The following is a 27,888-nucleotide window of genomic DNA, read 5'->3' as shown; positions in this document are numbered from 1 at the left end:
AATGCCCTATTAAATACTCCGTTCCTGATCCTCACCTATTGAGAAGCACAGATCTAATTTTCAGGCAATCCCCTTTAGGTTTGCATAAATTTGCCAGACGGGAATAAACAGATAAGGCAGAATTAGTGCCATGATGTGCCAGTGTGGGAAAGGATTTACTGCTCAACAGATAAAAATTAAATCATCACTTGGCACAGAACAGGTCAAACCCCAGAGCTGTCATGGTCTCCTTTGCAACCATGTCCTGACATAGAAAACAGTGGGTGGAGCGTACAGAGAACGAGGACAGGAGAGAGGAGCAGATCTGGGAGCTGAACCTTCACCTATCAATGGGGGTCCTCCAGCTATGAGTTGTCTCTCTGTGTGCAATAAAAATGGCAAAACGTCTTCTGTAGCCAGAAGTGTTTGAAACAGCCTCACAAGCAGTTGCTCACTTGAACATCTCCCACCTAAAGCAGCTACAGAGCTGTGGTCCTGTTGGCCAGTACAAGCCTGTACAAGCAAGCTGTCCCAAAACTCACCACACAAGGATGCCAGGGGGAAACATGGACTTCCCTGGCAGAAGAGACCAGGGGAGACATCATCTCCAGCAAGAGTGCCCAGGGAGCAGCCAATGCTTCCACCAGAGCCCATCTCCAGGGCAAAGGAAGTGCGTGGTGTCCTTGGCTGGTCTGGCCCTCGACCTCCACACCAACATGAGGGATTTGGGAGGGGCAACTGGTGACCCACAGAGGACACTGGCAGTGAGAAAACAACAGCCCTGGGTGGAAAACACCACGTCCCATTGACAGCCCCAGCCTCGTGAGCCACCTAATGCTCTCCAAACTTCCCCGCTCCTTATCTGCCACTCTCCTGCACACGCTGCCCCTCGGATTTCTATTCCTGGCCCTTCTAATCCTTCCTGCCTGGGAAGTAAATGGCCTTTGCAGCCCCCTTGCTCAGCAGGCTATTGAAGCAAAAGGTTTGTTTTGCTGAGCAGAGCAGAACAGGTCCTGCTTTTACGATATTTTACTAGACGCTGCGGCAAATCCTGCACATATTTGACCTGGTGTCTGTAGCATTTATCTAATCAAAGGGATCACCCTGGCCTGGCCAGGATTGAGACTGAGGTCCCTGGGATGAGGCTATGGAGGGGGCTATGCTCTACTCTTGCATCTCCATCCCAGTCTGCACATCATAAAACAAATTTTTGGCGAGGACTGTATCTGCCTAAAGGAAGAGCCACCAGCACATGAGCTCCGGCCGGTCCCTCAGGAGCACTGACAGAATGACTGTTTCCCCTGCAGCAAAGGATCATTTATCACCATTGCCAAGTGAGAAAGCAGGGGCTCTCCCCTGTGCTCAGATTCACTCCGGCAGAACTTCAGCCTCAGGGTAGAAGAGCTGTTTAGAAGTGCTATGTAGGTCATGGTTTTGGGGGGCAAAGGGCTGCTTGAACAATTCCGTGTGCTCCTAAAATGTGAATAGAAAATCATCACTAGCACAACTGCCCAAAGGCATGCACTGGTATGGAGCCAGAGACCTTGGATTCATGCTGTGGCAGTGATGGCACTGTAGCCAGGGCAGCTTGTGGTGCCAGTGGGGTTGGGGCTGCATTGGGGTGCCTGGGAAGAACAAACACAAGGCACTGGGAGCCCAGATCAGCAGCGTGTGGATTCAGTCGCTGCTGGTTGCGAAACCACGGGGCTGTTTTCAATGCAGAACAAACTGATACCAAATCATTAATTGCTGATTCTCTTGCACCATGAGCTGGTGCCATTCAGAGATCGATTAAATTCCCACTCAATGATCTTGCAATTGCACTGAAAAGTCTCAGTTCTGGCTGAAGTGAGGAGTGATGTCCCACGGGGCAGCCGGGGAGGAGAGCACAGGCAGCTCTGGCCGCCCTGCCCAGCACCAGTGGGGTCAGAGCCCAGGTCTGGGTGAGGCACAGAACCACTGCTGTGCTGACAGCAGACAGTGCACCCACAGAGGGAAAGCTCCTGCTGCTCTGCTGTAACCTGTCTCATGAAACTTTTATAGCAGATCAGCCAGTACCCGAGGCTGGGGGTGTCCAGCACAGAGTGATTTCAGCTGTGGGACAGGAGCCACCCTGGCCATTCCCAGGGTGTCTGTGCCACCCCTCAGCCCCGCTTGCTGTTTGGGCATGGCTGCAGAATGGGATCTGTTTATAGGGCATCCAGCCCCCTGTAAAACTTGGTTTATAGGGAAGTAAAAGGAGTCATACATTTCACTTTACATAGCAACGTGTAAATTTCCAGGCGGGAGCTGACCTTCTCTGACCATGAGGGAGAGAAAAGGAGAAGGAGTGGAAGGGATGGAGGGAGCAAGAGAAGGGAAAAACAGGGATGTAGGCAATCAGTGCTGAGGAGAGGAAGACAATGACAGAAGTGGCGAAGAACCTTGTACTCTTGGTAGGGTTTTTTCCAAGTTTTCCACCCCAGGTATATTTAAGAGCAACACCAGCAGCTCAGCATCAAGGTCAATAGCCCTTGGCGAGTGCCTGCTCCTGTGGTGCTGCCTGCACCCAGGAGCCAGGATCAGAAACGCCTTGAGATTCAATAATAAACAGTCAACAAGAATCACTGCTGCTCCACCAAAAAAAAAAAAAAAAAAAAAAAAAAAGCTTAGCAGTATTCGGCAATGGGTGAGATGATTAAAGATTAACCCCCTGCCTCCTGCCTCCACCCCTCTGGGAGTATAGGCCTTGCGGCTCAGCAAATCCTTCCAGAGAAATATCTGAATTAAAAGACAACAGGTAGGGGACGCAGTGAAGGCAGAGGGAGGGAGGAGGGCCAATAGCCTGGGACAAGGGAATCGGTACAATCTGGCCCGTGTTTGCCGAGGATAATGCGCCTTTCCAAAGCCCTCATAGACATGGAGATGGCAGATTACAGCGCAGCGCTAGACCCGGCATACACCACCCTGGAGTTTGAGAACATGCAGGTGCTGGCTATGGGCAATGGTGAGTCTCCTCCACCTTCTCCCCTCTGCTGGGTGGGATGAGCTGGGGGCTGCAGGAGGAGAAGTCCCTGGGGTGGCCACAGAAATGTTCCTGGGGAGGGAAGGGGTGTCAGATGGGGAGCTCCTGGGTGGGGGAGGGGGGGGGGGTCTGTTTCCCCAGGGGAAAATAGAGGGGAGAGAGCAGAGCTGTGTTTGGTACAGGTGGGATGGTGTCCTGCAGCCCAGAGCCCCTGGCAGCAGGCACACACCAGGAGCTGGCTGGAATGAGAGGTTCTCTCCAGACATTCAGCCCAGGCAATGGGGATGGAGCTGAACTGGTGGGGGTCTCCCAGCCAAAAGTTTCTGCGTGAAGTGCTGTTGATGGTTCAGATAGACAACTGACCCTGTGTCTCCAGAGCTGAGAGCCAGTCCCTAGAGCAGAAAGGCATTTAGCACCTGGGAAGGGTGAAAATCACTGTCAGAAGTGATTTAGGCACTGCAGCTGCAGCTGCTGTGAGCCACAGCCCTTCCCCAGTGCAGCTCTGGGGTGTGGGGTGGCATGTCCTTTCCTGCCTCAGCCCCCAGTAAGAGGGACAAGGGGACCTTGAGAGGATAGACAAATGGTCCCATCCCTTCAGGAGGGTAGCATCACACCTAACCCTCCAGGATTCACAATGCTGGCCCACCCATTTGGGGACCAAAGAGTCTTGGTGATTAAATGCTCAGAGATAACAAGAGATTCCTCTTTAAGTCCCCCCTAAAGTCTCCCTAAATATGAGGTTAATGACTAAACGAAGCCACAGAAAGTGGCCCTCTGAGCCCTTTCCTTCCAGCCCAGGGCTGCTGGGCACCTCTGTCCCAGAAGGGCTGTGCTGGCTCTGTGGACTCTTCCATCACAGCCTGTGTGGGTCTTCCCTGGGTTATGGCTCTGCTCTGTCAGGGATGGAACACTGTGATGCCAAAGTGGCTCTGCTGTGCAATAACCCCCCACCACTCTGGGTCCCAGCCCCTTCTCCACTCCTGGGGGCTGGTCCTAACCCTTCAGGTGCCTTAGGGCCAAAAGTCACCCCCTTTGGCTCTGCTGATATCCATCTGGACACTCTGGGACAAGCTCAGGCCCTGCTCCCTCCCCGTGCCCCTCTCCCATCCAGCAAGCATCTGCACAAGGGGCTGTGATTTGCCCGCCCCAGGCCCAGGGCTCCATGGAGCAGAGGGACAGGATAATTTCCTGTGACAAGATCCAGTGTGCTGTGACACTCCCGAGGTGGATGAGTCAGCTGGGGCAGGCAGCACCAGCTCCTCTCCTCCTGGGCCCAGCTCCAGGCCAGGCACAGCCCTTGCCTGCAGGGCTGTTTTGGCACTGCAGCAGCTGCCCTGGAGGACACACCTCCCGCAGGACCTCCACCTGCAGAACCTGTGCCGCTTTTTCTGGCAAAGGACTGCCCAGAGCCCAGCCACTGCCTGCCACAGCTCTGCAGCTCGGCCCCAGGGCTGCTGATCAGCAGGGACCAAGTTTGCCTCTCACAGGCAAAATGCATCCTGTGCTCAGACAGGCTCAGGGACCTCTTGAGCAGCTCCTGTCCTAACACAAGGCTCAGCTGCGAGGTCTCAAAGTTGCATTTTTTCTTTCTTCCATTTACCTTAACTCCAACCACTTGATTGTAGCAGCTAGAGCCCACATTTTTGGCACATATTTGGCAGAATAAACTTAATTGGAAAATTATCCATTAGGCAATAATTTCATTGTTGTTGACTATTAGACTGAGATGTTGCAATTTCTTTGATAAGAGTGCCAGTTTTTCCTGCTCTATGTTCATCTGATTACAGCCTGATAGATTGCTAAAAAGGGATTTATCTGGGCTGCCACAGATATACAAGTAATGGGATTACAGGCAGATCAGCTCTTCCTCTCACATCTAAGTCCTATGTTTAGCTGGAACTGAGAATTTGACTTTCCTTCTGGAGTGAGCTGCATTTAGCTGAGCCCTTAGGATATGCATGGAGGAAGGTTCTTTTCAAGCTGCTCACAGGAACAAGAGACAGCCAGGACAGCCTTGGGAAAGCTCAGAGCTCTGGGAGTGGAGACAGGAGCTTTGCACTGGTGCTGCTGGAGCTGCGTGACAGGGTGTGCCAGGCAGGGACACAGAGAGGCAGCAAAGAGACTCACAAAGAAATACAGGAGTGACACGAGGAATTGGAAAGACAGAAAGCAGGCAGGGAAATGAAAGGTGCTGCCAGAGGTAGGGAAGGCTCAAGAATCCCTGTGCTGGCTCACTGCTGGTCCTGTGCCAGTTACTCCTGCTGAGTGGTGGCAAGAGCAGGATGTGCAGCACCTGCTGAAATTCCCCTTTCTCTGCAAAATAGAAGCTAAAAATGCAGCCCTGCCCCAGCCAGACTTGCCTTGGCCCCCCCCAGCACCACAGCTGGGCTACCATGGGGAGCCCAGCTGGGACCAGCCCTTCTGCTGGGTGCCAGGTGGGAACTGCTGTGGTCCTTCCAGGGTGAACCTTAACTGAGTCCCTACAAAAACCCAGAAATCAGGGGCCAATAGACTCAAACATTAAAAGTCCCAGCAGGTTTCTATGGCTTTGTAGATCCCAGGTATGATTTGTGACTGGCATTTTCACTCAGGGAGGGGGATGTGCCTGTGCTGACACAGAAAGACATACAGGGGAGGGGACAATTAGATCAACTGAATTAAGGGCTGATCCCTTCAGCCTTGAGGTTTGTTTGGCTTGCTGGAGGGGTTTAGTGTAGTCCTTGTATGGTTTTTAGCCTTTCAGATGTCCTTTCCTCCAGAGGCTGCTGCAATTCCCTATCCTCCAAAAAAGTCCTGCAAGCCCCAGTCCCCCTTGGTCTGCAAGGACCGCAAGACAAATCTATTTCCACTGTGATCCTACCAGACTCTGGAAGATACCCAGCCTACAGCCTTCTCCATGCCAGAGTGACACCTTTTTTCTTTAATCAGTCCTTCCTTGCATGGGTAATCTTTGCCCACATGAGTTTTCCAGCTGAAGTCATTTGAGTTTGCTATTTACCTAAAGTCTTGTTTTCCCAAAGAAGGGCTGTGCAGGCTAGAGCTCCATGTCTGGACAAGGGAACTGTTCACCTCATCTGCTCAGGGCTGTCTTGGGCTCTTTCAGTGCTATAACACAAACACCTCCCTAACAAATCAGCTGCTCACCCTGAGCTGTAATACCTCTGCTTTAACTCTGCATCAGCTTTTTCTCTGGCCACACTACTGCAGCCCAAAGTGTCTGCAAGTCCCCGAGGAATTTTGGCTCTGCCCTGTGACTCCTGCAAATGGGCTTCCACTTTATCTGAAGGCATTGCTGCAGCCAGGCCTTTGGGAAGAGGGGTCTCACCATGGAATACAGGGAGTTTTAGTGCACCCAAAATGCAATCAGTTAAACACTGAGAGCTTACACACTCTCTCCTTACACACCTCTCTGACTGGCCCCTTCCACACAGCCAGCCTGCAGCTGCTTGGTTTCTCCAAGAGAATCCGACTGGTAGCTGAGTTAGCAAACGTTGGCTGGCTGTCTCACTGTCTTCTTCTTGCTGTGTCCTTCCCCAAGCAGACACGTCTCCGTCAGAAGCAGCCAACCTCAGCAGCTCCAGCAGCATTGGGGTGAGCACGCTGTGTGCCATCTGTGGGGACCGCGCCACCGGGAAGCACTACGGGGCCTCCAGCTGCGATGGCTGCAAAGGCTTCTTCAGGAGGAGCGTCAGGAAGAACCACATGTACTCCTGCAGGTGAGGACAGTGGGCACAGAGACCCATGGCTCGGACAGGACAGCCCCTCACAGCTCAATGGCAAAGCCCTCAAAGTGCAGCAGCACGGCCCTTCATCCTCTTCATCCTCCCTGCATCCTCCTCCACTTTCCCTGAGCTAAGCCCTCAGCTGGGAGGGGTCAGTGAGTGCCCTGACTTTGGGACTGCCCTCCACTGATCCCTGGGGAAGGACCCTGGGAGGTCTTGCCCCATCCTTTAGGGGCCAAGCACACGTTCTTACAAATGTGTATGGTGAACCATGGATGTGGCCAGCAAGCAGCAAGATGCCAGGGGAGAAGCCTCATTTCAGGGGCTTAGCACCTCACTACTCAGTGCAGCACAAACCTTGCTCTCCCTGGGGGCAATCCTTCTCCATCACCAGATGGATGTGTGCCTGCCATCCAGCTACAATGCTGTCACTGCCTGTCACATGAACACAAGAACACCCGGGGAGCACCATGAGGGGCAGCATAACATGCACTTTTCTGAGGATGAGGCACTTGTGTTGCTCCTGAAATTCATGCACTGCACCTCGTGCCATTGGGGGTAGCCCATGGCTCCCCTGTGCCATCAGCAGCTGTGACCTGCCTGCTGCTGGCTTTGAGCAACTCACATGTAGAAATCACAAAGGAAACTGAAGATTCCTCAGTTCAGTGTCTAAATCCCTTGGGCTTTTTGAGTCAGTCACTCCTGATGGCCTGACAGCCGCTTGGAGAGCATGAAGAGCAACATGACTCTAAAACCTGAGTGACAGAAGGAAGCCCCAGGTTTATGAGTGCCTGTGAAGCACACCATCATTTGCACCCCAGGGTTATTTAAGGTGGCTGCCCAGGGAGCCCCCTCCCCACAACTCCATCAGAAAAGCCAAGGTGCCCAGTTCTTTGGGAGCTGAGGCTTTTATATGCACTACAGGAATATTTTAAGAGCTGCTTTCAGGCATCTATTTGGGCAAATCATAGCTTGGGGACTTAAAATAGCACAGTAGAAGGAAGCCTTTTCAAAAACTACAGAATTCAGCATGGCTGGGAGCCCTTCTCCAGCTTTGTACTCCTTTGTCTTTACTCTGCAAATTGGATGAATCTGCTGTAAATTAGAGCAAATTTGCAAGTGAAATTCATGCTGCAAGTGGCCACCAGGCTTGTGAGTTACACACATGGGAGATCAGTTTTCCCCACCACGTGCAGGGGATTTGGTGACACAAGCCTGGAGGGAAGGAGCTGGTTCCTTCCCAAGTCCTCTCTGAAGTGCAAGTGGCAGCAGAGCAGTTTGCAGAGCAGCAATGCTGTCCAGAGGTCAGAAACAACCTCTGAGAATCCCAGACACAGCCCTGGAGAGATGCAGGGACTTACACCAACTTCTTAACTTCAAAAATGGGCTACTATAACCTTCTACCTCTTTTTAAAATTCACAATAAAGGCATTCTTCCTTCCATTCTACTGGGATCTAACTTACAACAGCAGCTTCCAAGTTGGTTCTGACCCTCCTAGATCACACTTTTAACTTCCCTGGGGTTTGCTAGTCCACTATAAACATCCTGTCCCTAATGGTTAACGAGCAGGACCAGCAGCCTGAGCTCCTGCATGTGACTCAGTTCTAGTCTGTCCTTATTGACCATCCAGAGGCAGAGGGGAGAGCTGAGATTTCGGTGCAAAAAAAGAAACCACAGGTTAAAGCAAGAGTGGAAAAATCACAGACTGGGGCTCCTTTCTCAGGGTGAGCCCCTGGGAACCTTCTCTGAGCATGTCTTGGAGCTTAGGGCTCTGTCTTGTCCTGCCTTCAGGCTCCGTCTTGCTGGTCCTCACACCTTTCTTTCTTTCTTTCTTCCTTCCTTCCCAGGTTTAACAGGCAGTGTGTGGTAGACAAAGACAAAAGAAACCAGTGCCGGTACTGCAGGCTTAAGAAGTGCTTCCGAGCAGGAATGAAGAAGGAAGGTGGGTGACTCTGCCTTCCCCCAGCAGCAGTCCCTCACACTGCCTGTGTATGTTTGAGGCAGCCCTTGCAGCCAAGGCTGGTCCCTGCCAGGTGCACACTTGCCCAGCCACCTGAGCCCTGTGTTCCCTGCACTGTTCTCTCCTGGGCACAGATCCTGACTCCCGGCACAGGGGATTTAGGGAGGGTCCATGCCTGTGTCTCACAACTGCCCATGCTTGTGCACACAAATCTCACCCAGGGCTCTTCAGCTCACTCTTGCTCACACACAACACCTGGGCTCCTACACTGCCAGTCCATTGGAGGGGTTTGGGAATGCTCCTCCACATCACTGAGGAGCAGAAACTTCAAAGAAGGCCTGGCAACTTGGAAATACTTTGGTAAAACTGCTCCAAGTGCTGTTATCCCAGAGTGGCCACAAACCCCACAGCTGGCAGTGTGAGTCCAGCAAAAGTCACACGGACATTTTACACCTTTTTTTCCTGATAGATATATAGGTTCTTGCTGACCCTCTGCAGAGAGGCAGTGAATTTAGTTTAGTTTCAGCCAGAAAGGATCCAGAGTAAAGTGGAGCATTTTTGCTATTTAACTGTTCGAAAAGAGTAGAGCTATCCCTGCATGGCCCATGCTCACCCCTCAGCTCCCCTACCTCCCCTGTCTCTGCAGCCCTTACAGATCCCATTGGCAGGATTCTCCCCTTGTTTAGCCCCGTTTTGAGAAGGGGCAGGAGAACCTGGTGGCCTTGATAGTGCTTCTGTTAGTGGAGGGACAAACTGCCAGGGGAAGAGGCATCCCACAGAGCTCACCCCACTCATGTCTGCAAAGGGACAACTGGGAGGCATTTGGCCCTGTTATTCCATGCAGGGAAGTTAAACCCCATGCTCCTCCCAGTTCACACCACCTCAAGGAGAAACTTTGGAGTAAAAGGCTCCTTGAAGACAACAGGGAAGTACCAGTGGTACGTTGGTGGCTGCAGGAAGACTTCTGAGCAGGAACATTTATCCCCTGTAAAAGGAGATGAGGTATCACAAACAACTTTTCTTGACTTTTCCTGAAGAATATAGGAATCCTCCTCTCCATGCAGCTCATCCCCTGCCCAGAGCTGTGCTGTTGTCTGTTAATATTCAATAGAAGTTACATTAGGTGCATGACCAGCTAATACTGAGCAAACATTTGGAAAACATCGTGGCATGACTGAACTCGGGGGCCTGCTACTGATAACAAGCAGCATAACCTTGAGAGCTCCTATTTACAGCCGCTGACTGCAGGGCTTTTCTCCTGGCCCAGCCTCATTATTGCTTTTTATCAGGTGGATTTATACATTGAGAACTTATCAATCCAGAGAGCCACCAGCCCAAGGCAGGGACTGTGCTGTTTCCCCTGCCATGGATCAATAGCTTATTTGAGCAGATGGCTTTGAGTGGCGTGGCCAGGGTGAGTTACGGCCAGCCCAGGCCTCGTGACAGACAGAGGCAAATCCTCCCCCTCAAAGCCCTCAAGACTAGACCAAACAGGGAGGCACACTGGGGTCAAACCTGTCCTGGGATGCTTTTACAATAAGGTATGAGAGAGCTCTTTTGCTCTGGGTGGATAAGCAGGAGCAGTTCTGCACTTCCTTATTGTAGTTGAGAAAGAAGTTTTCCAACTACACCTACCCAGTGCAACAGCTTTTCTGAATGGAGCTCACAGGAGTCATGTGGGCAAGGAAACCTCGCAGATACTCCTTCATTTCACACATCAGCTTTGGGCTGCATACATGAGCATGGCCACCATTTCAAACCCCATATAATGAAATCAAAAAACTCAGATCCTTTCCCAGGAAATTTTCCCCACTGAACTCTACAGGTGTTTGGGTTCTGAATAATCCCCATCCCTAGAAAGTCTAATAAAGCAAATAAGAAATCAGATCCACCAAATGCAGTCAGCTCTCGCTGGCATCCGTCCCAAACCAGACACAGCTGCACCTCCACCCTGCCTGGCAGGGAAGCTGGGAAACTGCAGCTAAGGAAGGGGAACGCCAAAAGTCTGTGCTAGTTTTCAGTGTGCATTGCCATGAACGACCTGCAACTCAGCCAAAATCCTCTCTTGCAGCTGTACAAAATGAACGGGACCGAATCAGCACCCGCAGATCAAGTTACGAGGACAGCAGCCTGCCCTCCATCAATGCCCTCCTGCACGCAGAAGCCCTGGCACAGCAGGTACCTCTTCTTCCTTCTCTATCAAATACAAAAGCATCAGGCACTACCTGGCGTGTAGAGCCAGCTGAGTATTTAATAGCCAAATCTTCAAATTATCACCTCTTTTCTAAGTGGCTTATCTGCCAACTCAACACTGATTTTTCAAAAAGCATTTGTTACCTGAAACCATCCCTTTAAATCTCCTTAAAGTCCAGAAGTCAGTTGCAACAATATGCAATGATTTGTTCTGCTTTAATGGGACACAGGAAGGCTGGAGAGCCTGATGGAAGAAAGTAGGGTAGAATTATTGCAATCCAAAGAGCTGTGGCTGCCTAAGCCCATGAGGTGCTGGCCTTGCATGAGCAGCCTCCCTTCCCCATGAGCTGTTAGGAACTTTGGATTCCTGCACAGTTTCACGAGGAATCGGTTTCCTGCTTGTTTCATGCAGATACCTTTTCCAGTGCTTGCTTGAAATTCCCTGTTTCCACTTGCATATTGCCAGGATTCATTTCCTAGAGTGTTCACATTGAAAAGATGACTCTGATTTAAGAGGCTGGATACTGCAAATGGTGTACACAGCTCAGCCCTCTCTGGGAGGACACAGGAGAGGATGGGCACACACAGCCTGCAGGGAGGGTTTGTCTGTGAGAACCAGTGGTGAGGATAGAGCTGTGCTGGAGGCAGGAGCTGCCACTCTTCATGGGAGCTGGGGAGAACAGAACTCTGTGTCCTGGGGAAGATGAACAGGGGGCTGAGTTGGCAGTCCATGCTGCTTCAAGGGTCACACTGCCCTGAAGGCTGCCCTGGGAGATGCTCCAGGACAGGATGTGCTGTGCTCTGGGCTCCACATTAGGCTCAGGCTGTAAGGTCCACTTCCCCAAGGAGGGAATATGCCAGAATGGCCAAGGGCCAACCCTGTACACGAAAAGCACATCCAATCTCATCCCACATCTCACCTTGTCCTATGCAGGCCCGAATATATTTACATACCCTATAAAAATAAGACTGATGCTGCTCCCAGAGATGTGAGATAATGGGGTCTCGAGTCACCAAATCTACAAGGGAAGGACATTTCTGGGGCTCAGAGTCCTGCAGTGCCATCACATGAAAGCAGGGTCTGCTGATAAAAACTACAACTATCGACAAATCCAGGGGATCTCCTGCTCTCCCACAGAGCACAGAGAGATTCATTAAACAAGGCAGGCTCCAGCACGGTAATTGGTAACTTTTATGTGCCTTGCTAATTAGAACAAGATACTGCTGAGGAGCTGCTTTCTCCAAGATCTAGGGTCACTTACCCAGAGGTCTTTATTTATTTGCTAAGCCTTCCGGGCCCTCTGATTAGGGTAATACATGGTGAGATTTTTACAATCTTATTTATTCAATAATAGCTGGTGAGCTGGAAAGCCTCCAGGTAATGCAACCTGAAAAAAAAAATGCAGGTAGCATTTGAATTCCATTTCCTTGGGGAGGCCAGCAGGGTCTGAGCTGAAAATGCTGGCAGGAATGGGACAGGAAGAGCTGATGTTGTACAAGAGCACAGAGGGCAGGCAGAGGGCAGTGATGGGGTTGAGTTAATTGCTTACAGAAGCATGAGGATAAAGTAGTGACTAAGGGCAAATTTTTAGATGACCTGGGTGAGCAGCTATGCATGAGAACCAGGCAGGAGGTTGGGTGCCTGGTCTGGGGGAGATGTTCTGTCCAGCTCTGTGTGACAGTACTCGCAGAGTTGTCAGGGTTGTCCTTTGCAAATGACGTTGCAATCACAAATAATTTGCCATGTAACAAATGCCACCTGTGCTGTGGGCATGTTTGCACTTGCCCAGTTTTGCCAAAAGGACCTAAAAGCCAGTGGGAGGTGGGAGACTGTTATCTTTAAAGTCTGTCCTTAGCTATTCAGAGTAGATGATGTCAAATGTTAATGCCCTGGTGCTCACAGAAAGCAATGTCAGACCTAGAAAGCTGTGGCCTGGTGAGCTCATGATGACTCAGGAGAGGAGCAGAGCCTGCTTGCCCCCTGTGGAAAGCAGACACGGCAGCTCTGGCCAAGCACTGCCTCTGGAGCAGGCTGGAAGGGGGAGCAGCTCCCTGCACTTCGGTGGGACCAAGTGGCTTGTGCAGCAGGACTGGGTGGACGTGTCCTTTCTACTGGTGAGGCTGACTGCCACACAAGCCCCTCTCTTCCCTCCTGGATCTTGACTGAGCACACTTGTTCAGTGGGAGGAATTTCCTGGCTTTAGGAATGTTTCTTCTGTGCTTTCCAGTCTATTCAAGGCATTACAGTTTACCAAGATGATCCACAGCTTCTGCTCTGCAGCGTTTCATGCTCACAGACCCCAAGCTGATCTGAGTTTAAATGAGTCTTGCTGGGTCACCTGTTCTGAGAGCTGGGTGTGTGCAACAGAAAAATGTAATTGTAATTTCTGGAGTCTGCATCAACACAACCCATGGGCTGGGGATTTTCCTCTCTGTGGTTCCTCTGTGGCGCTGAAAGCTGAAGGATGTCTTCTCTCCTTCCAGATATCATCCCCGGTTCCTGTGCTCAACGGAGACATCCGAGGCAAGAAGATTGCCAATATTTCCGACGTGTGTGAGTCCATGAAGCAGCAGCTGCTGGTGCTGGTGGAGTGGGCCAAGTACATCCCCCCTTTCTGTGAGCTGCCCCTGGATGACCAGGCAAGTTCCCCCATCCACCCCACCTCGCTCTGCCCTGGAAAAGGCAGCGGGGAGCCAAAGCCAGCTGAGACCTTCAGAGAAAATGCTCATTGTGCACTCTTGTTATCCTGACTGCTGCAGCTGATTGGGAGCAGCATCCATACAATGCCAGCCCGGGTCAGGCATCCATACAATGCCAGCACGGGCCACTTGCATGTGCTGCTAATCAGCCCATAAGCACAGCCAGATAACACTGAGCTTGAATTAGGTCATTATCAGATGAGCGTTTTGGGGTCAGCCAGTCATTTATTAATTATGGTTTGTGCAGCACTTTGAAAACCTGAAGTGATATACAAATGCTTGGGGTAATCAGAATTAGCAGGAGAGATTTCTGGCCTAAGGTCTGCCCAAAACCTATAATCAGCCTGTCTCTTGCTGCTTCCTGCCTAGGGGTATGTTTGTATCCATGCTCCCAGCGTGGAATTTTGAAGCTATACACTAGTTTGCTCCCAAGGCAGTAGAAAATCCTTTTCCAAGATTAAAAAGCAAGGATATATTTGCATTTAACAGAAATTACTAAAATGGCATTTGTGGGTTCCCTAATGAAGATAGGCACAGTGGGTTTGGTGTCCTCTGTAGCACTGCAGGATCTCAGGCAGCCTCAAAGAGGTACAAGGAGAGGCCTCCTGTGGATGTCTAAATATCAGAGGTCTGCAACAGGTGTTGAAGGACATGGTGTGTGCCCAGCCTTGAGCAGCACACGTGGCTGGGACAGCACTTCTGGCAGGGCCAGCACAGGTCCTGTCACAGCTAGGAAGGTATTTCCAGTCTGTCCAGTGTACAGTCACAAAACCAGCATGTGTTCTCTTCAGCTAGGACCAGTCTCCAGCCCTATTGACCTACAGGTAATTTTTATATAATGAAGAAAAAGGATATCCAGTTGAGAGTATCCAGCTGATCAAAACCCCCTAAATCCTAAATCTGAGCTCTTTATTAGCCCCCCAGCAGCACCCAGAGCTCTGGGGAATTCAGTGCTCTTAAAATGGGAGCATGTTTCCTTCTTCTCTATTGTGTGCACGTGCTAAATTGTTTAAAATTCTAAGAAATCTGTTAAATTGCTAAAGAAAATACAATTCATAATTTATGGAAACCACAATGGACTCCAATGGCAAATGCCATTGACACAGCAAACAGGCTGCAGCCCAGCACAGACCTGGGGCAGCTCTGCACAGCCCATCACATCCTCGTGCCATCTAGAACAGAGGCCCTAAACCTGGCCAATAACTCTGCCAACTACAGCAACTTCCACATGAGCTCATCTTACAGTTGGGGGGCTGCAAAGTTCCTCAAAGGAGAAAACAAAGCCAAAGATGGCACAGTTTGAGCCCTGCGTTCCCACAAGGGAGAGGCTGCTCCATGAAATAGATCTCCTTTTGTAGAAAAGATCATACCCAACCCCTCATTCTCCTTCTGCACCAAAATGTCAAAACTACCATGTTTGGTGAGGCAAAGATGTTTCATCTCAAAGTTCAAGTTCTGCTTTGTTGTGTTACAACTGTATATTTATCCTAGTTCACAATGGAATGATGAATCTCAGGTTCATCACTGCAAGAACAAATATCAAATGAGATGGTTTGGCCTTCTTGAAGTAATTCACTTTAACCCTGCTCAAACAAGGAAATTCTATGGACACAAGGAAAGGTGGTTACAAACTGAACCTTCTTGAATTTGCAATAGGCAGGAAATTTTTAGGTGAAAGCTTCACTCTCCCCTGGGACTGTTTTTTCCTTGTCAAAGTTTTGTTAGGTAGGAAAGCTCAGTTTTGTGCAGCTCTGGTAATTCCAACAGCTCAGCTAACATATCCACCCATGTTTGGACAGTGATAGGCTAGATTTTGGCATCTAGATAAAGATTCCCCAGTATCATGTGTGATATCACAGTATCACAGTCTTTTTGCAAGGATCTCTGTTTATTTTGCATAACCTTTTTTACCATCTGGGGTATTAAAAAAAAAAAAAAAAAAAAAAAACAACAAAAAAAAAAAACCAAAAAACCTCTCCTAGACATCAGCATCTTTCCTAACCAGAGCACTCTTCTATGGATGATATAATCTCCTTGCATTCCTGGTAGGGTAAGACTTCTCTTGGCTTTGACAGATGCTGAGGATAACACACTGGAAAAGGGGACCATTTCCATCAGGACATACTTTTCAGCATTTCTCTATTAATATTTAATGATTGTTTTCTCCAGCAGAAGGTCCTGGCTGGACATTAAGATGTTTCTGTGTCACGATGTCCAATTGTTAACTTCTCTTTCTGCCTAAATCTCTGAAATTTTTAACTGAAGGAGGGCAAAAGATTCAGAACATTCTCAGGAGCCACTGGAGGGTGTAAAGTGAAACACTTCAATCATTAACATCAGGGGAGAAAAACATCCCTTTGGCTTCCCTGTGCCTGGTTCCTGTGGCTGTGGAGGGGGTGAATGGCTAGGGGCTGACCCCAGTGGCCAGCTGGACATGGGTCCCCGTGGGTGTGACTGCAGTGGGAGGTGGGCACAGCCCAGAGGGACAGCAACTGCCCAACAGCAGGGGATTGTACTTCCCCCTCTTCCCTGATGGAGTGTGGTCCCTGGTTCTGCACTTGGTAGGAGTTGTCTGCAAACAGCCCACACTGGTGGGAGGTCCTGGGACAGTCCAGCATGGTCCTGCTCACGACATGTGTCCTGAATATGGGATATTTCAGGTGCTGTCTACTACCTGCTGGTTCTGCTGGATTTATAACTGGTTTAGCACAGACCATTATTTAATCTCTTTCTCTGCCTGTGACTGAAGAGGGGCCCTCATTCCCATCCTTGAGTGCAGTACAGGAATGCTGAGCTTTCCCTCTTGCTTACATAAAATCACAGCTTTGTCTCAGTCTCTGCATCACCCAAATAACTTTTCCCTGCCCTTGCAGGTAGCACTGCTACGTGCACATGCAGGGGAGCATCTGTTACTGGGAGCTGCCAAGAGGTCCATGGTGTTCAAGGATGTCTTGCTGCTAGGTAAAAATTGCACTTCTGCTCCCAGCCCATTTGCTTCTGTGAGGCTTCCCTGCTGGGGTGAAGGAGAGGGTGGTTCAGTGTTTGTGGACATCCCTTTTGCAGGGTGGTGGCTTGAGCTGTTCTGTATTTTAGCAAGTCCAGCAAAACCTTGTGGTGCAGCTAGGCTTGGCTGACATTGACATCAAGGCCATGAGGTGTGGCAAAGTTGGGGACTGTGTGAGCATTCATGGTGCACCCCCAGGTTTGTGTAAGCAGGCTGTGGTGGAATTGAGGTAAAAGCTCTCACTCCTTGGTCAGCTTTTCCTCACCTGAGTGGCTCCTGTGTAATGAGAAGCTGCTCTGGCAACACAGATCAAAATTTCTGGTGTTCTGAGACAGGGTAGGGGCTGAAGGAGGAACTTCTTAATTCCTCCACCCCCAAAATTATCTCAGCATTAGTTACCTGCATTTTGAATTCCTTGTCACCCCGGCTAAGTCTTGAGCAATGACAAAGTGATGGTCTCTGCTGCTTTTCTGAAGGGAATGATCACATCATCCCACGGAACTGCCCCGAGCTGGTGGAGGTGAACCGTGTGGCCATCCGCATCCTGGACGAGCTGGTCCTGCCCTTCCAGGAGCTGCAGATAGATGACAACGAATATGCCTGCTTGAAAGCCATCATCTTCTTTGACCCAGGTATGCCCCAGCTTGGTGAGGGTTACCATCAGAGAGGCCTTGTCTGGATTATGCTGACTAACACTGGTTCTGAGTGGTGGAAAAGCTGCCTGGTCTCCTATCTGGGCCAAACTGTTCTTAAAGAGGGAAAAGAGAAGTCAGTCTAAGAAAATAATTGTCCATTGCTGCAGATGATGGGGAATCAGAGGCAGCTCACCTCAGGCTGTGCTGTCACTGACAGGCAGCCCCAGGGCAGCAGCCTGGAGGGTTTGCTGTGTGGTCGTTGCAGATGCCAAGGGGCTGAGTGACCCGTCCAAGATCAAGCGGATGCGGTACCAGGTGCAGGTGAGCCTGGAGGATTACATCAACGACCGGCAGTACGACTCGCGGGGCCGCTTCGGGGAGCTGCTGCTGCTGCTGCCCGTGCTGCAGAGCATCACCTGGCAGATGATAGAGCAGATCCAGTTCGTCAAGCTCTTCGGCATGGCTAAGATTGACAACCTGCTGCAGGAGATGCTGCTGGGAGGTGAGTACTTGAGGGTTTGACAAGAGGCCTCTCGGCGTTCCCTGACTGGTGTCCCCTTGAGACCCTCCTTAGTCACTGCTCCCTATCTGGAAAAGTTAGAGACAGCCAGTCTGCAGGTCAGCCCTTGACTCACACAAAATCATCTCCCCTGTCCTAGACAGGGGTAAGCAAGGGTCCTCTACTTCTTCTCACCTAAAGACATGTATCAGCTGTGCCTCTGTTTACAGAGAGGCATCCCCAGCCCTCTGCACACAGACAAGCTTTGCTGTGCACCTCCCAGACTCCTACCTGGCAGCCGTTTCACCAATCCTCCTCTCTCAGAAGGGACTCATCAAAACAAAAAGGTCTGAAAGCTGTGGTTGAAAGAACATCCTAGATTTTCTAGTGGGAGCATCCAATGGGACAAAACAAAACAAAAAGTTCCCACTGTGCTATTCTGCACGTGGAGGTGTGACTAAGGAACATAACCCTGTATGAGAGGACATGCAGGCAGCAGGCAGGGGTTAGTTAGTCCAAGGCATGCATGGAGGAAAAAGGGAAGGGCGTGCTCCAGTCACCTGTGCACAAGGCACAAAGCCTTGGACATTTGGGTGCAGTGGGTCTGCCCATCTGAGCTGTCTCCTTCTGCCATTGTGGCAATTGATGTCTTGTGCATGTTCTTAGGCTCATCAAGTGAAACGCCGCACACCCACCACCACCTGCACCCCCATCTGATCCAGGAGAACCTGGGAACAAACGTCATTGTGGCCAACACAATGCCTCCTCAGATGCACAACGGGCAGATGTGTGAGTATATCCAGAGACAGAGAGCTCCTGGGAGAAACCAGGAGCTTTCCAGTGTGCCTGTGGAGATAGTTTCTACCTTGCATGGAAATCTGCAAGCAAGACAGAGTCTCGGGTAATGAGTGTGTGAGAAATTCCTATGCAGAAAGGAGGGAAAGACAAACAGAGAGGTGGGTTAGATTAGATTAGGCCAGACTAACTGATTCAACAAGATACTCCTTGGCAGACTGCAACTTTTACATGGCCCTTAAGGGATGAATGATCCTATCCAGAGCTTAGTGAAATCAGTGGAAAGGCTCCCCTTCCCTTGAGTGGCTCAGACACACTTCAATTTGTCCTTTGCAAAAACACAGGAGGATCTGGCCCACCACATGGGGCCACCGCTGGGGACCTTGTGCTGAGATGACCTTGGCTGACCAAAAATGTGGTTAGTACAGGTCAAAACGTCAGCAGCTCCCCGTATTTGATGTTGGTTATTGTGGTTCTCCTGGGACATCAAGCCATGCCTGCGTGTCTGGGCAGCCCTACAGCAAACACACAAGCCCTTAAGAGCCTCTGCTGTGCTGACATCTGAACCCTGCATGACTGAGGACAGATCCCAGTGCTGTCAGGTTTGTGAGGCCCTCTTTTAATTTGGTTTCTCTCTCTTCAGCTACTCCAGAAACTCCACAGCCTTCTCCACCCGCGGGCTCAGGATCAGAGCAGTACAAGCTGCTGCCTGGAGCCATTGCAACCGTGGCGAAGCAGCCCACGTCCATCCCACAGCCTGCCATCACAAAACAGGAGGTCATCTAGCAAGCCCACACCAGCCAGCCTCCTTCACAACACCGTGTGGGAGAAAAGCCCGAACTGACTGTGCCACTGTGAGAAGAGAAGCCACCCAGAGGTCCCTGGGCACGGACACACGGACTTGCTTATTGGACTGACCACCACCAGAAGGTGTCTTCCTGCAGCTACGGACAGCATGTGCCATGGGCAGCCCCAGAGTCCCAGAACTAAGGCTGAAGCCTTGCCGAAACCCTCAGTCCTTGTAAGGAGGGCCAGATTCCTGCCTCCCTCAGTGGGGAGGTGGCAGTGACTGGCTGGGGATAGGCTGTTGCCCCACTGCCACCTCAGCATTGGTTCAGCACACAGCAGACCCTCTGAACGAGCAATTCCTTGTGCTGTGGGAATGGAGGGCTTCCCTCCCACAGCCGTGCCAGCCCCCCTGACAGTCCCCAGTCCAGCCAGACTTGGTGGAGATGGAAGCTCCCCCAGGAGCATCACAGCAGGTGAAGCACATGGGGTTTGCCCAGGCAGCACTGCCAGAACTGCTCCTCAGCCTTGGCTAGTCCCAGGTCTTTGCGTGGTGTCACCCACCAGCACACTAAGCCCCCCAGCCAGACCTAACAAATCTTTTCAGCTGATGCTGGGGCAAAGTCTGGCCCACCAAGATACTCCACTATTTGGATCGCTCTGCCTCTTGAGGGGTTTTGATATTTCCGTGCCATGCCTGCCCTCTCACCACAGTGCTCGGAGAGACAACCACTGCCAAGCCCTTCCCTTGCACCACTCACTGCCTCCTGGCAATCAGAGGGACCGTGGGATTCCAGAGATTTCAGCTAATGGGATGGGGTCACCCCTTTACAGGCTGGCAGCACTGCCCAATTATCACCGGCCCAACTACTGCTTGTCAGCAGTCAGAAGACCACTGGCTGCCTATTTGGAAGGAAGTGGGGGAAAGATGTAGGAAGGGGAAAGACCTGTGGGGTGAGAGGAGCTTGAGCCTCACATATTGGACCAAGGTCTTGGGCTTTCTAAGTGCTGGGAGCATTGGGACCCAGGGTCTCAGTTCAGACCCAACTTTAATGCTAAGATATACCACACAATCTACTTCTCTAGTGCAGTGCCACTCCTTCAGCTTAGAGTGAGTGGCTGATAACAGATTTATGGGTCTTCATAACATGGTAAGAATTCGTTATGATTCCTTCAGGCTCCAGAGTGTTTGAGAGCACCAACCTCAAAAATACAATTCCTTGGGTCCTGCAGCGAAAAGTGACAGAGGTCAAGCAATAACCCTGTCTCACCCAAGCCCCTTGGGTCTGCCCCAGCCTCGGGTCTGCCCACCCTGCTGCGCTCCCTCCTGCCCCCGTCCCTGTTCCTCTGTGCCTGCCAAAACCCTGTGGATCTGACCTTTGGTTTACAGCTGAAAGCAGGAAAGGAGCCCTCCTGCACCCAGCGCCTGCTCCAGGTGCCAGCAGGGCTGGAGCTCCCAGAGCCCTGCACCATGGCAGGCCTGAGCCACTGCTGGCCTCTCGGGAGGATGAGGATGGTGGCCCCACGGCTGCCAAGAGGTGTCTGGTGGGGACAAATCTGAGCCAGCTCAGCCAGAGGAGCTGCAGGTCTGTCCCTGATTTCCAATGCAAAAATGAAACACCTCGTGCTGGCGCTGTCAGAGGTATTGTACGGTCTCAATGCTGGTGGCATCGTACCAAGTAATTTATTGCAATGATGAATCCAATCATTTTCTGTAAATTATTTTGTAAATCACATTGATTATTTATAATTGGGAGATTAAATGAAAAAAAAAAAACCCAACCCTGTAATAACCAAGCTGTCTTTTCCAACTGCAGCAACCTTTTTTCCTGTACGTAGACATACTTTGTGGGGAATCCTTTTTGGTCCATTTGCACCAAGAATTCCTCGATATTGTACATTAATTTTTGCTGGTTTCTGCCTTCCAATGGAAACAGAAGAATATTTCTTCACAAGAGTTTGTATTCATAAAAAAAAAAAAGGAAAAAAAAAGAAAAATAAATGCAAAAATATTTTCTAACTTTTCCCAGACAGATGGATTTCTTTCTTCTGGGAGGATTTATTTTAAATCAAGGGGCTAACCTCCCTGTTGGTCTGAGCACAAAGCATATGTGTATGGAGCAAAAAGCCCAAACAAGTGTTTGATGCTGTTGCCAGCTGTCACTATTTCCTGGCAAGCCCAATGTGTCTGTCCTGAAGCCACGTGTGCTGGAATCATAAGATTGAATGACAATCCAAATTTTCATTAAAAGAAAAACAAATATGAAGAATAAATATTTGCTTTCATGATTCCAGGGAGCTTAAAGGCTTGAAGTAACCACATTCTGAAAGCCAAGCAAAGGAAGCTAAAATATATTATTCACATTTCAAACATGTTCATTTTATGTCCCTCTTGTATTTCAAAGGTAATTTCTGAGCACTTTGGGGTGGGTGATTGTCCCTTGTTTCAAACACAGCCACCCTACTGCTGGCAGCAGGTGGGAGGCAGACCGAGCCTATGGGGCACAGTAAGATGATCAAGTGAAAATCAATTTATCACTGGCTGTAAAGGTGAAGAAATACACTGGCAATTAGAGAAGGCTCTTAATGACCTGCTTTTCTGACCACGGGAGCCTGTGCTCAGCTGTAGCATGCCCAGGAAGAGAACAGGAAGAGAGGAGAGGGGTGTAGATGGCTGTAAAATTAGGCCTCTGGGAAGGAATAACATCCAGCATTTTCAGCTCTGGTCTGCAGGAGTTGGCCCTCATGTTCCCCTATCTCCTGCCTCTGATGAGAATCGAGGTGGGCAGTCTCATCCTAGGTACAAGGGATGAGAAGCAGCCTGATTTTCCATCCCATTAGCACATCCAGTGGCGTCCCAGTGACAGAAATGCTGGTGAAAACTGTCAGCAGGGATGAGAGGCAGAGATGAGATCCAGACTGTGTTTGAGGACTATGTGGAGACAGCATTTAGAGCCTGTCTCCACTCTGAGTCAAGGACCTGGGAGAACAGGACAGATCTCAAATAACCTGTGCACCTGTGATGATCCAGAGCCCAGCACCACTGCTGAACAAGGGAACCAAAGGCAGTCACAGGAATGTTATCCCAGCACACACAGGACTGAGTGGTTAGTCCAGTCAAGAGAAAGAAAAGGACTTCATTAAATTCTTTTTAATGTGGAATAAAAAAAAACCTGGGACTCCTCTGCTGTGATTCATGGTTGGTTTTACCTGGGTATATGCCCTAAAACCTCCATATACGTAGTATCAAATCTTTGAAGCAATAAATTCTCCTGGACTCCTTCCCATAACTGCTCTATCAAGGTTGCCCTTTACCTGGTTAATCTTAAATCAGTGCAGTTCCTACAGGAGATTTCTTACTGCTGGATTCAGCTCACTTGGAAAAAAAAAACCCCAAGAACTGTCCCAGAAGCAACCTTGTCCTTAGCTGGCGTCCTCGATCCCAACTCTCACCTCTTTTGTCACTCCAGCCTGGAATCACCCTGAAACATTGGTCTTGCCACTTGTGGGCTGTGTTTTATCCTGCTGGGTTGCCTGGAGCCTACAGGCCATGTCCCATGTCACAGGAGATGGCTCTGAGGATTGGCCTTCGACACACAACTTCCCTTACATTGCTTTTGAGCACAAGAGCTTTCTGTGCCTGCAGCTCAGCCCAGGGATGATTTCCTGGAGAGCACCATCTCCAACTGTGGAATCTTTTCATCACATCCAAGCAAAGATCTGTGAAAGTGGTATTTTTAGGTCCTTTGGCCACTATGAAATGCATTCTTTTCATATTCCTTATATAACTTCCATCTGAAAAAGCCAGCAGGCTTTGGAGCCTTTTCCACAGCTTTCATATCTTAGTGGGAGGGGGGGAAAAAAAAGGCAAACAAGTTTTATGGCCTGCATATCATCTCTGACAAAAGCAACTATTGCTGCTATTAAACTTACAAGTGCACACACAGGCACAGATAGTCATGAACACCAAGAGGCAGCTGGGACAGCTCAGCAACGTGGCACTGCTGAGCCAGGCAATTCCATGTGCCAGGCTGGCCAGTTCCCTCTGGGCTTAATGCAAATATCACCAACCAACTGGGGAACTCAGGCCACACACTGCACAAGCCCTTTCCACTCAGAGAGGCTGGAGGAGGAATGGTAAGGTCTAAAATCCCTCTCCCAATTCCCAACTGAGGTGTGACCCTGGCAATCATAAACACACCTAGCACCTGAAAAATTGCCAACGAGGCCAATAAAAATGGCAATATATTGTCAGCTTCGTTATGTGAGAGCGAGCAGGAGAGCTTGGCACAAACAACCCTGCAGTCACAACCTGCAGTTCAGTGTCCTGTGAGAGAGAGAAGAGGCTGCTGGGACCAACAGAGTGCACCCAGTTCAAACCCAGGGGATGCAGAGCTCTGAGTCTCACCCAGGTCTGGGAAAGAAGGTGTTTTGGGAACTGTATTTCCTAGGCTTACTCTGGCTTTGGATCTGGAGTGATGCCAGGCTTGCTTGATCATGACCAAAATCTTCCAGAGGCCTGAGGGCACCCCTAACCTGGAGTTTAGTCATGGGTTACACAAAGCCCTGGGCTCTGCTGCCAGGCTCCACTCCAGCCCCTCCCATCTGGTGCCTCTGCCTGGCTGGAACCTGCAGTCCCTTGGGACCCCATGGGTTCACAAAGACCAGGGACCCCTTGTGAGCCTGGGGGATCCCACACCAGATGAGGGGTCTGGAGGAGCTGTTGTGATTCCCCAGCTCCTCCTAGGAACTGCTCTGGGTGCAAGAAACAGCACAAGAGCTGCCTGAGGGAATGCCTGGATAGACACCCACCACAGAAAGCATCCCAAGTCAGACAGGAATTCCTCCCTGCTGCTGCCAAGCCAGGTGTCAGCACTGGCTGCAACAGGACATGTTCCCCTCACTGACCGGGAAAGTCATTACAATAAAGTAACTCATAATACTCTGCTCCTTTCCAGGACTCTCCAAAACACCACTGTGCCTTAAAAACACTTCTTAATTAATCCTGCTGATGGGTTACTTACCATTAACCACTGACATGGAGCACAAGCATATCCTGAAATCCACTCAGAGCTGATTTTCAGGGACAAGCCACTGAGAAAAAAGCAGCTTCTTTGAGGCAGAAGCAGCAAAGAGAAACCTTAGTGCCAAACCCAGAATTCCTGACTCAGACCTACAGCACTTCCAGCACAGATAAAGCATAACCATTGGCATCCTCGCTTCTGAGTGGGTTTTAGCCCTCTCTTAACCATATTCTAAGGTGTGGGATTAGAGTGCCACTTTCTCAGCTGGGAGAGCACACGGGAAGCCTGCTGTGCTGCACACCCATTGAGGAGGCAGTGGAGACAGCTCCAGCATCCCAGGCTCTTAATTTTCCACTGAAATCCTACTATTTCTTGCATGCAGCTCCTCCCTTCACAGTCCACCATGCAGCTGCACACCCAAGGATATGCAAAGACAGCACTCCGGGGTTACTCTAAAACCCAGCCCTGCTTCACTGCTTCCCACTGATATATATATGGGCTTCTGATGATCCCCAGGCTGAAAGCCCCAAGAGCTGGAGCACCCAGTCCAACCCAGCAATGCTTCCCTCATTCTGCCCCTGGAAAGCATCCTCCACCATTTACCAACCGATTTCTTGCAGGAGCAAACCTGAGCGTTTCTGACAGCTGCAGCCTGTGCCATGGAGGGGCTGCAAGGAGCAGCTGCCAAGGTCCCAGGGCAGCCCTATCACAGCCCCTTTCAAGGGTTAATCCTGCCAGGGACCCATCCTGCCTCGGAGACAGCTGCTCTCCTTCCAGAGAGCATCATGAAACGCAGTGGAAAGAAATGCTCAGTTCAGAGCAAACTGGGTGTTGGACTAGATGACCTTTAAAGGTTCCTTCCAACCTAAGTTATTCTGTGATTCTATAAAATTAAACTGCAGAAATCCTGTAATATTTAAAACATTCAGAGGTCCTGCCAAGCACATTCCTCACCAAGCTTTTGCAAAAACACTGCTCATCTTGAAGCTGGTAAAGCCAAGGAGAGGGGAAGTCTTCCCTCAAAGCCTGGGCTGGGTAAGGCTGTGTGTCTGTGTCCCACCACACACTGGGCTTTCTGGGGGTCTATCAGCACCTTAGCACAGCTTTATGTACCTGGGTGGTGCCTGCCTGCGTACAGCTGCTCTGGCAGCAGATGCTACAGATTTGTGTGCATTTGCACATTAGTGCCTGTTTCCATAGCTGTGTGGGTGGGTCTGGCGTGCCATCTGTGCGTGGGGAGGGCATGAGCAGAGCAGGGATGGTCCCCTGCAGCCCAGTGTGTGCTCTCCCAGCTGAGGCTCCCATCTGTGAGAGCCCCTCCTCGCACCACCACACGCAGGATGACGGCAGGCACAGAAGCTTGTCCTGGAGATGCACACTTCCAGGCTTTGAGTGGAATATTTATGGTCATTTAGGGCCTATTTTCTTAGTCACTTCATCCTCTGAGCGCAGAGCAGGGCTGTTGGATTGTACCACAGCCAGGCACCATGTCTGGAGCCTGGTATGGCCCTGCCTGGGTGATTAGTAAGGACTGCTGCTCCCCTACAGCCCTTCCCATTCTGCTGCACTGGTGCAGGAGAAGCAGCTCAGGTTTGAGATGGAAGCCCTCACACTCAAGCAGACCTTGTCCAGCACTGCAGCATGAGTGGCTCTCTGCTCTGACGCTGAGTTGCCCAAAAGGGTTCTTTAGTTTGTGGGGCCCAGAGGTTTCACCTGCAACCCAAGGGCCAGAGCCCCTCCTGGACTGAACTGCTCACAGATTATCTTTATTACAGGACTGTTATGTTTGCACAGTTTAGTGATTTAATATCAGTTTAAAACCTTCTCTGTGAGCAGTGCTGTTTGAAGTCATGCTCTCGCTTTTCAGCCTCAGCTTGCCAAGACTGTAAAATGTTTATTGCTAATGGTGGAAAAGCTTAAAGAAGCCAAGATAACTTTCCCAGGCTGGGTATTAAGACTGGGATCGGATAAGTAAATAAGTGAAGAGTATTACATGGACTTCATTAAATATCAACCAACACCAACAGCCACTCATTTATAACACAACGGCAGAGCATGGGAGCACCCAGGAGCGGAGCTGAGAAAGGTATGAATCACATGTGATAGGAGAGATGAACATGAGAAGGGCTGGATTCCCCACGGGGCTCCGGGTGTGGTTCCCAAGGTCACAACACAACTCCTGACAACAACTCCTGCAAAGACTGTAGGTTTGGACCTGATGGAGTGGCAGAGTTGGTGGGGTTCATCTCCTCTCAGCTGGGGAGGGTTGTGGGCATGTGGTGCAGCATGTCCTTCTTCCTTCTGATGCAGTGGACAAGGACAAAACTCTCCTTCCTAGGAAGGAGAATTTAAATTCAGGCTACAGCTATCACGTCTCCTGGGACTGTCAGTTCCTGGATGTTTGTTTTCAGTTTTTAGCTTTTACTTCCTTATAGACATGTTCTGCCTTTACTGGTTTCTAGTCACAGGATGCCAACACCAGGAAGAGTAAATTACAGAAGCTCTTGCTACAGTTCCTGTGATTTCCTGTGCCAGTATTTTCAAACTCCCCCAACAACTTGGCTTGATGCTTGAATCCCCTCACTTCCATTCACCACCCACTGCTCTCCATGAGTTCAACATTCTCTACATAAAAAAAAGCTGAGGTAAGGCAGTCACTTCATTTGGGGGCCATCCCCAGATTATATTCCACTCCCAGCTCTTCCTCACTGTGCAGTATCCTCACTGTGCAGTATCCTCACTGTGCAGTATCCTCACTTCTACTTTCCTTCATCATTCTCTCTCACCTGCCTAAGGCTCTTGCTCTTATTCTAATTTCATTGTCCATATCTCTCAATTGTTACTAATTCTCCCTTATTTCCTGCCCTTTTTGTTCCCAAAACAGAGCTTCATTCACATGCCACTCCTTTCAAACATCCCTGCTCACTCCCTGTTACAGCAACCATTAACCAGTCAGGACTGGAACTGTCACCTCCCTGCTAAATTTTCTTCCCTTGTTTGAGAGGTGCAAATTCCAAGCAGATTTTGCAACCTTTAGCATAAATTCCTGTTTGCAGCTCAGTACTTCCCAGCTGTTTGGTGTTTTGAAGACTTTTCTCAGATCAGCAATTAGGTGGATCAGGTGATCCAGGAAATTCTGTCATCCCTTCAGCTGGGAAGCCACAGATCCATGTCCACAGCATGCACCTGGGACTCCAGGTCCCACCTGGCTGCTTCTGCCACACTTGTCTCTCTGCAGGAGGAGCAGATCTCTGTGCCCAGGAGCTGTATGAACGGAAATGGCAGCAATGTAAAATCTCTTGTCCTCCTGAGGTCCCTTCCAACCTCATTTATCCCACAAATCTTCTGGAAAGGGCACGGAGCAGCATCACAAACAGGCCCAGTTTACTCAGATCCAAACTGGAACCAGCTTGAGGCACCAGCTTGCCAGGTTGCACCAGGTCTGGGCTTGACCATGAGCACAGGCTGGAATGAATGCATTCCCCTTCCCTGGAACAGCTCTCTGCAGGTGGACACCTGTGACACGCTCCACCTGTTTCCATGCTGGCATCTCTCTAACCAGGTGCAGTGCCTGGTTCGAGGTTTT

General features: G+C 50.2%; 1 protein-coding gene across 3 annotated transcripts in view; it reads left to right on the top strand.

The window, feature by feature from the left end:
- The window catches only part of HNF4A (hepatocyte nuclear factor 4 alpha), a 35,284-nt gene extending 13,982 nt beyond the window's left edge, over positions 1-21,302 (top strand). The window contains exons 1-10 of one of the 3 annotated variants that reach the window (XM_053958203.1): positions 2,788-2,965; positions 6,525-6,699; positions 8,554-8,648; positions 10,738-10,844; positions 13,344-13,499; positions 16,433-16,520; positions 17,040-17,195; positions 17,464-17,700; positions 18,364-18,486; positions 19,136-21,302. In XM_053958203.1, coding sequence (XP_053814178.1) covers positions 2,851-2,965; positions 6,525-6,699; positions 8,554-8,648; positions 10,738-10,844; positions 13,344-13,499; positions 16,433-16,520; positions 17,040-17,195; positions 17,464-17,700; positions 18,364-18,486; positions 19,136-19,278 — 1,395 coding nt within the window. In that variant the 5' untranslated portion in view covers positions 2,788-2,850 and the 3' untranslated portion in view covers positions 19,279-21,302. Of the gene's footprint in view, positions 1-2,787; positions 2,966-6,524; positions 6,700-8,553; positions 8,649-10,737; positions 10,845-13,343; positions 13,504-16,432; positions 16,521-17,039; positions 17,196-17,463; positions 17,701-18,363; positions 18,487-19,135 lie in introns of those variants that run through there. The other 2 variants (XM_053958204.1, XM_053958205.1) reach the window with 2 other exon arrangements.
- Positions 21,303-27,888: the final 6,586 nt, after the last annotated feature.

Source organism: Vidua chalybeata, chromosome 17 (genome assembly GCF_026979565.1).
Source record: "Vidua chalybeata isolate OUT-0048 chromosome 17, bVidCha1 merged haplotype, whole genome shotgun sequence".
NCBI lineage: Eukaryota > Metazoa > Chordata > Aves > Passeriformes > Viduidae > Vidua > Vidua chalybeata.
The sequence above is the reverse complement of the archived record's forward strand: the minus strand, read 5'-3'. Positions and strand labels throughout refer to the sequence as shown.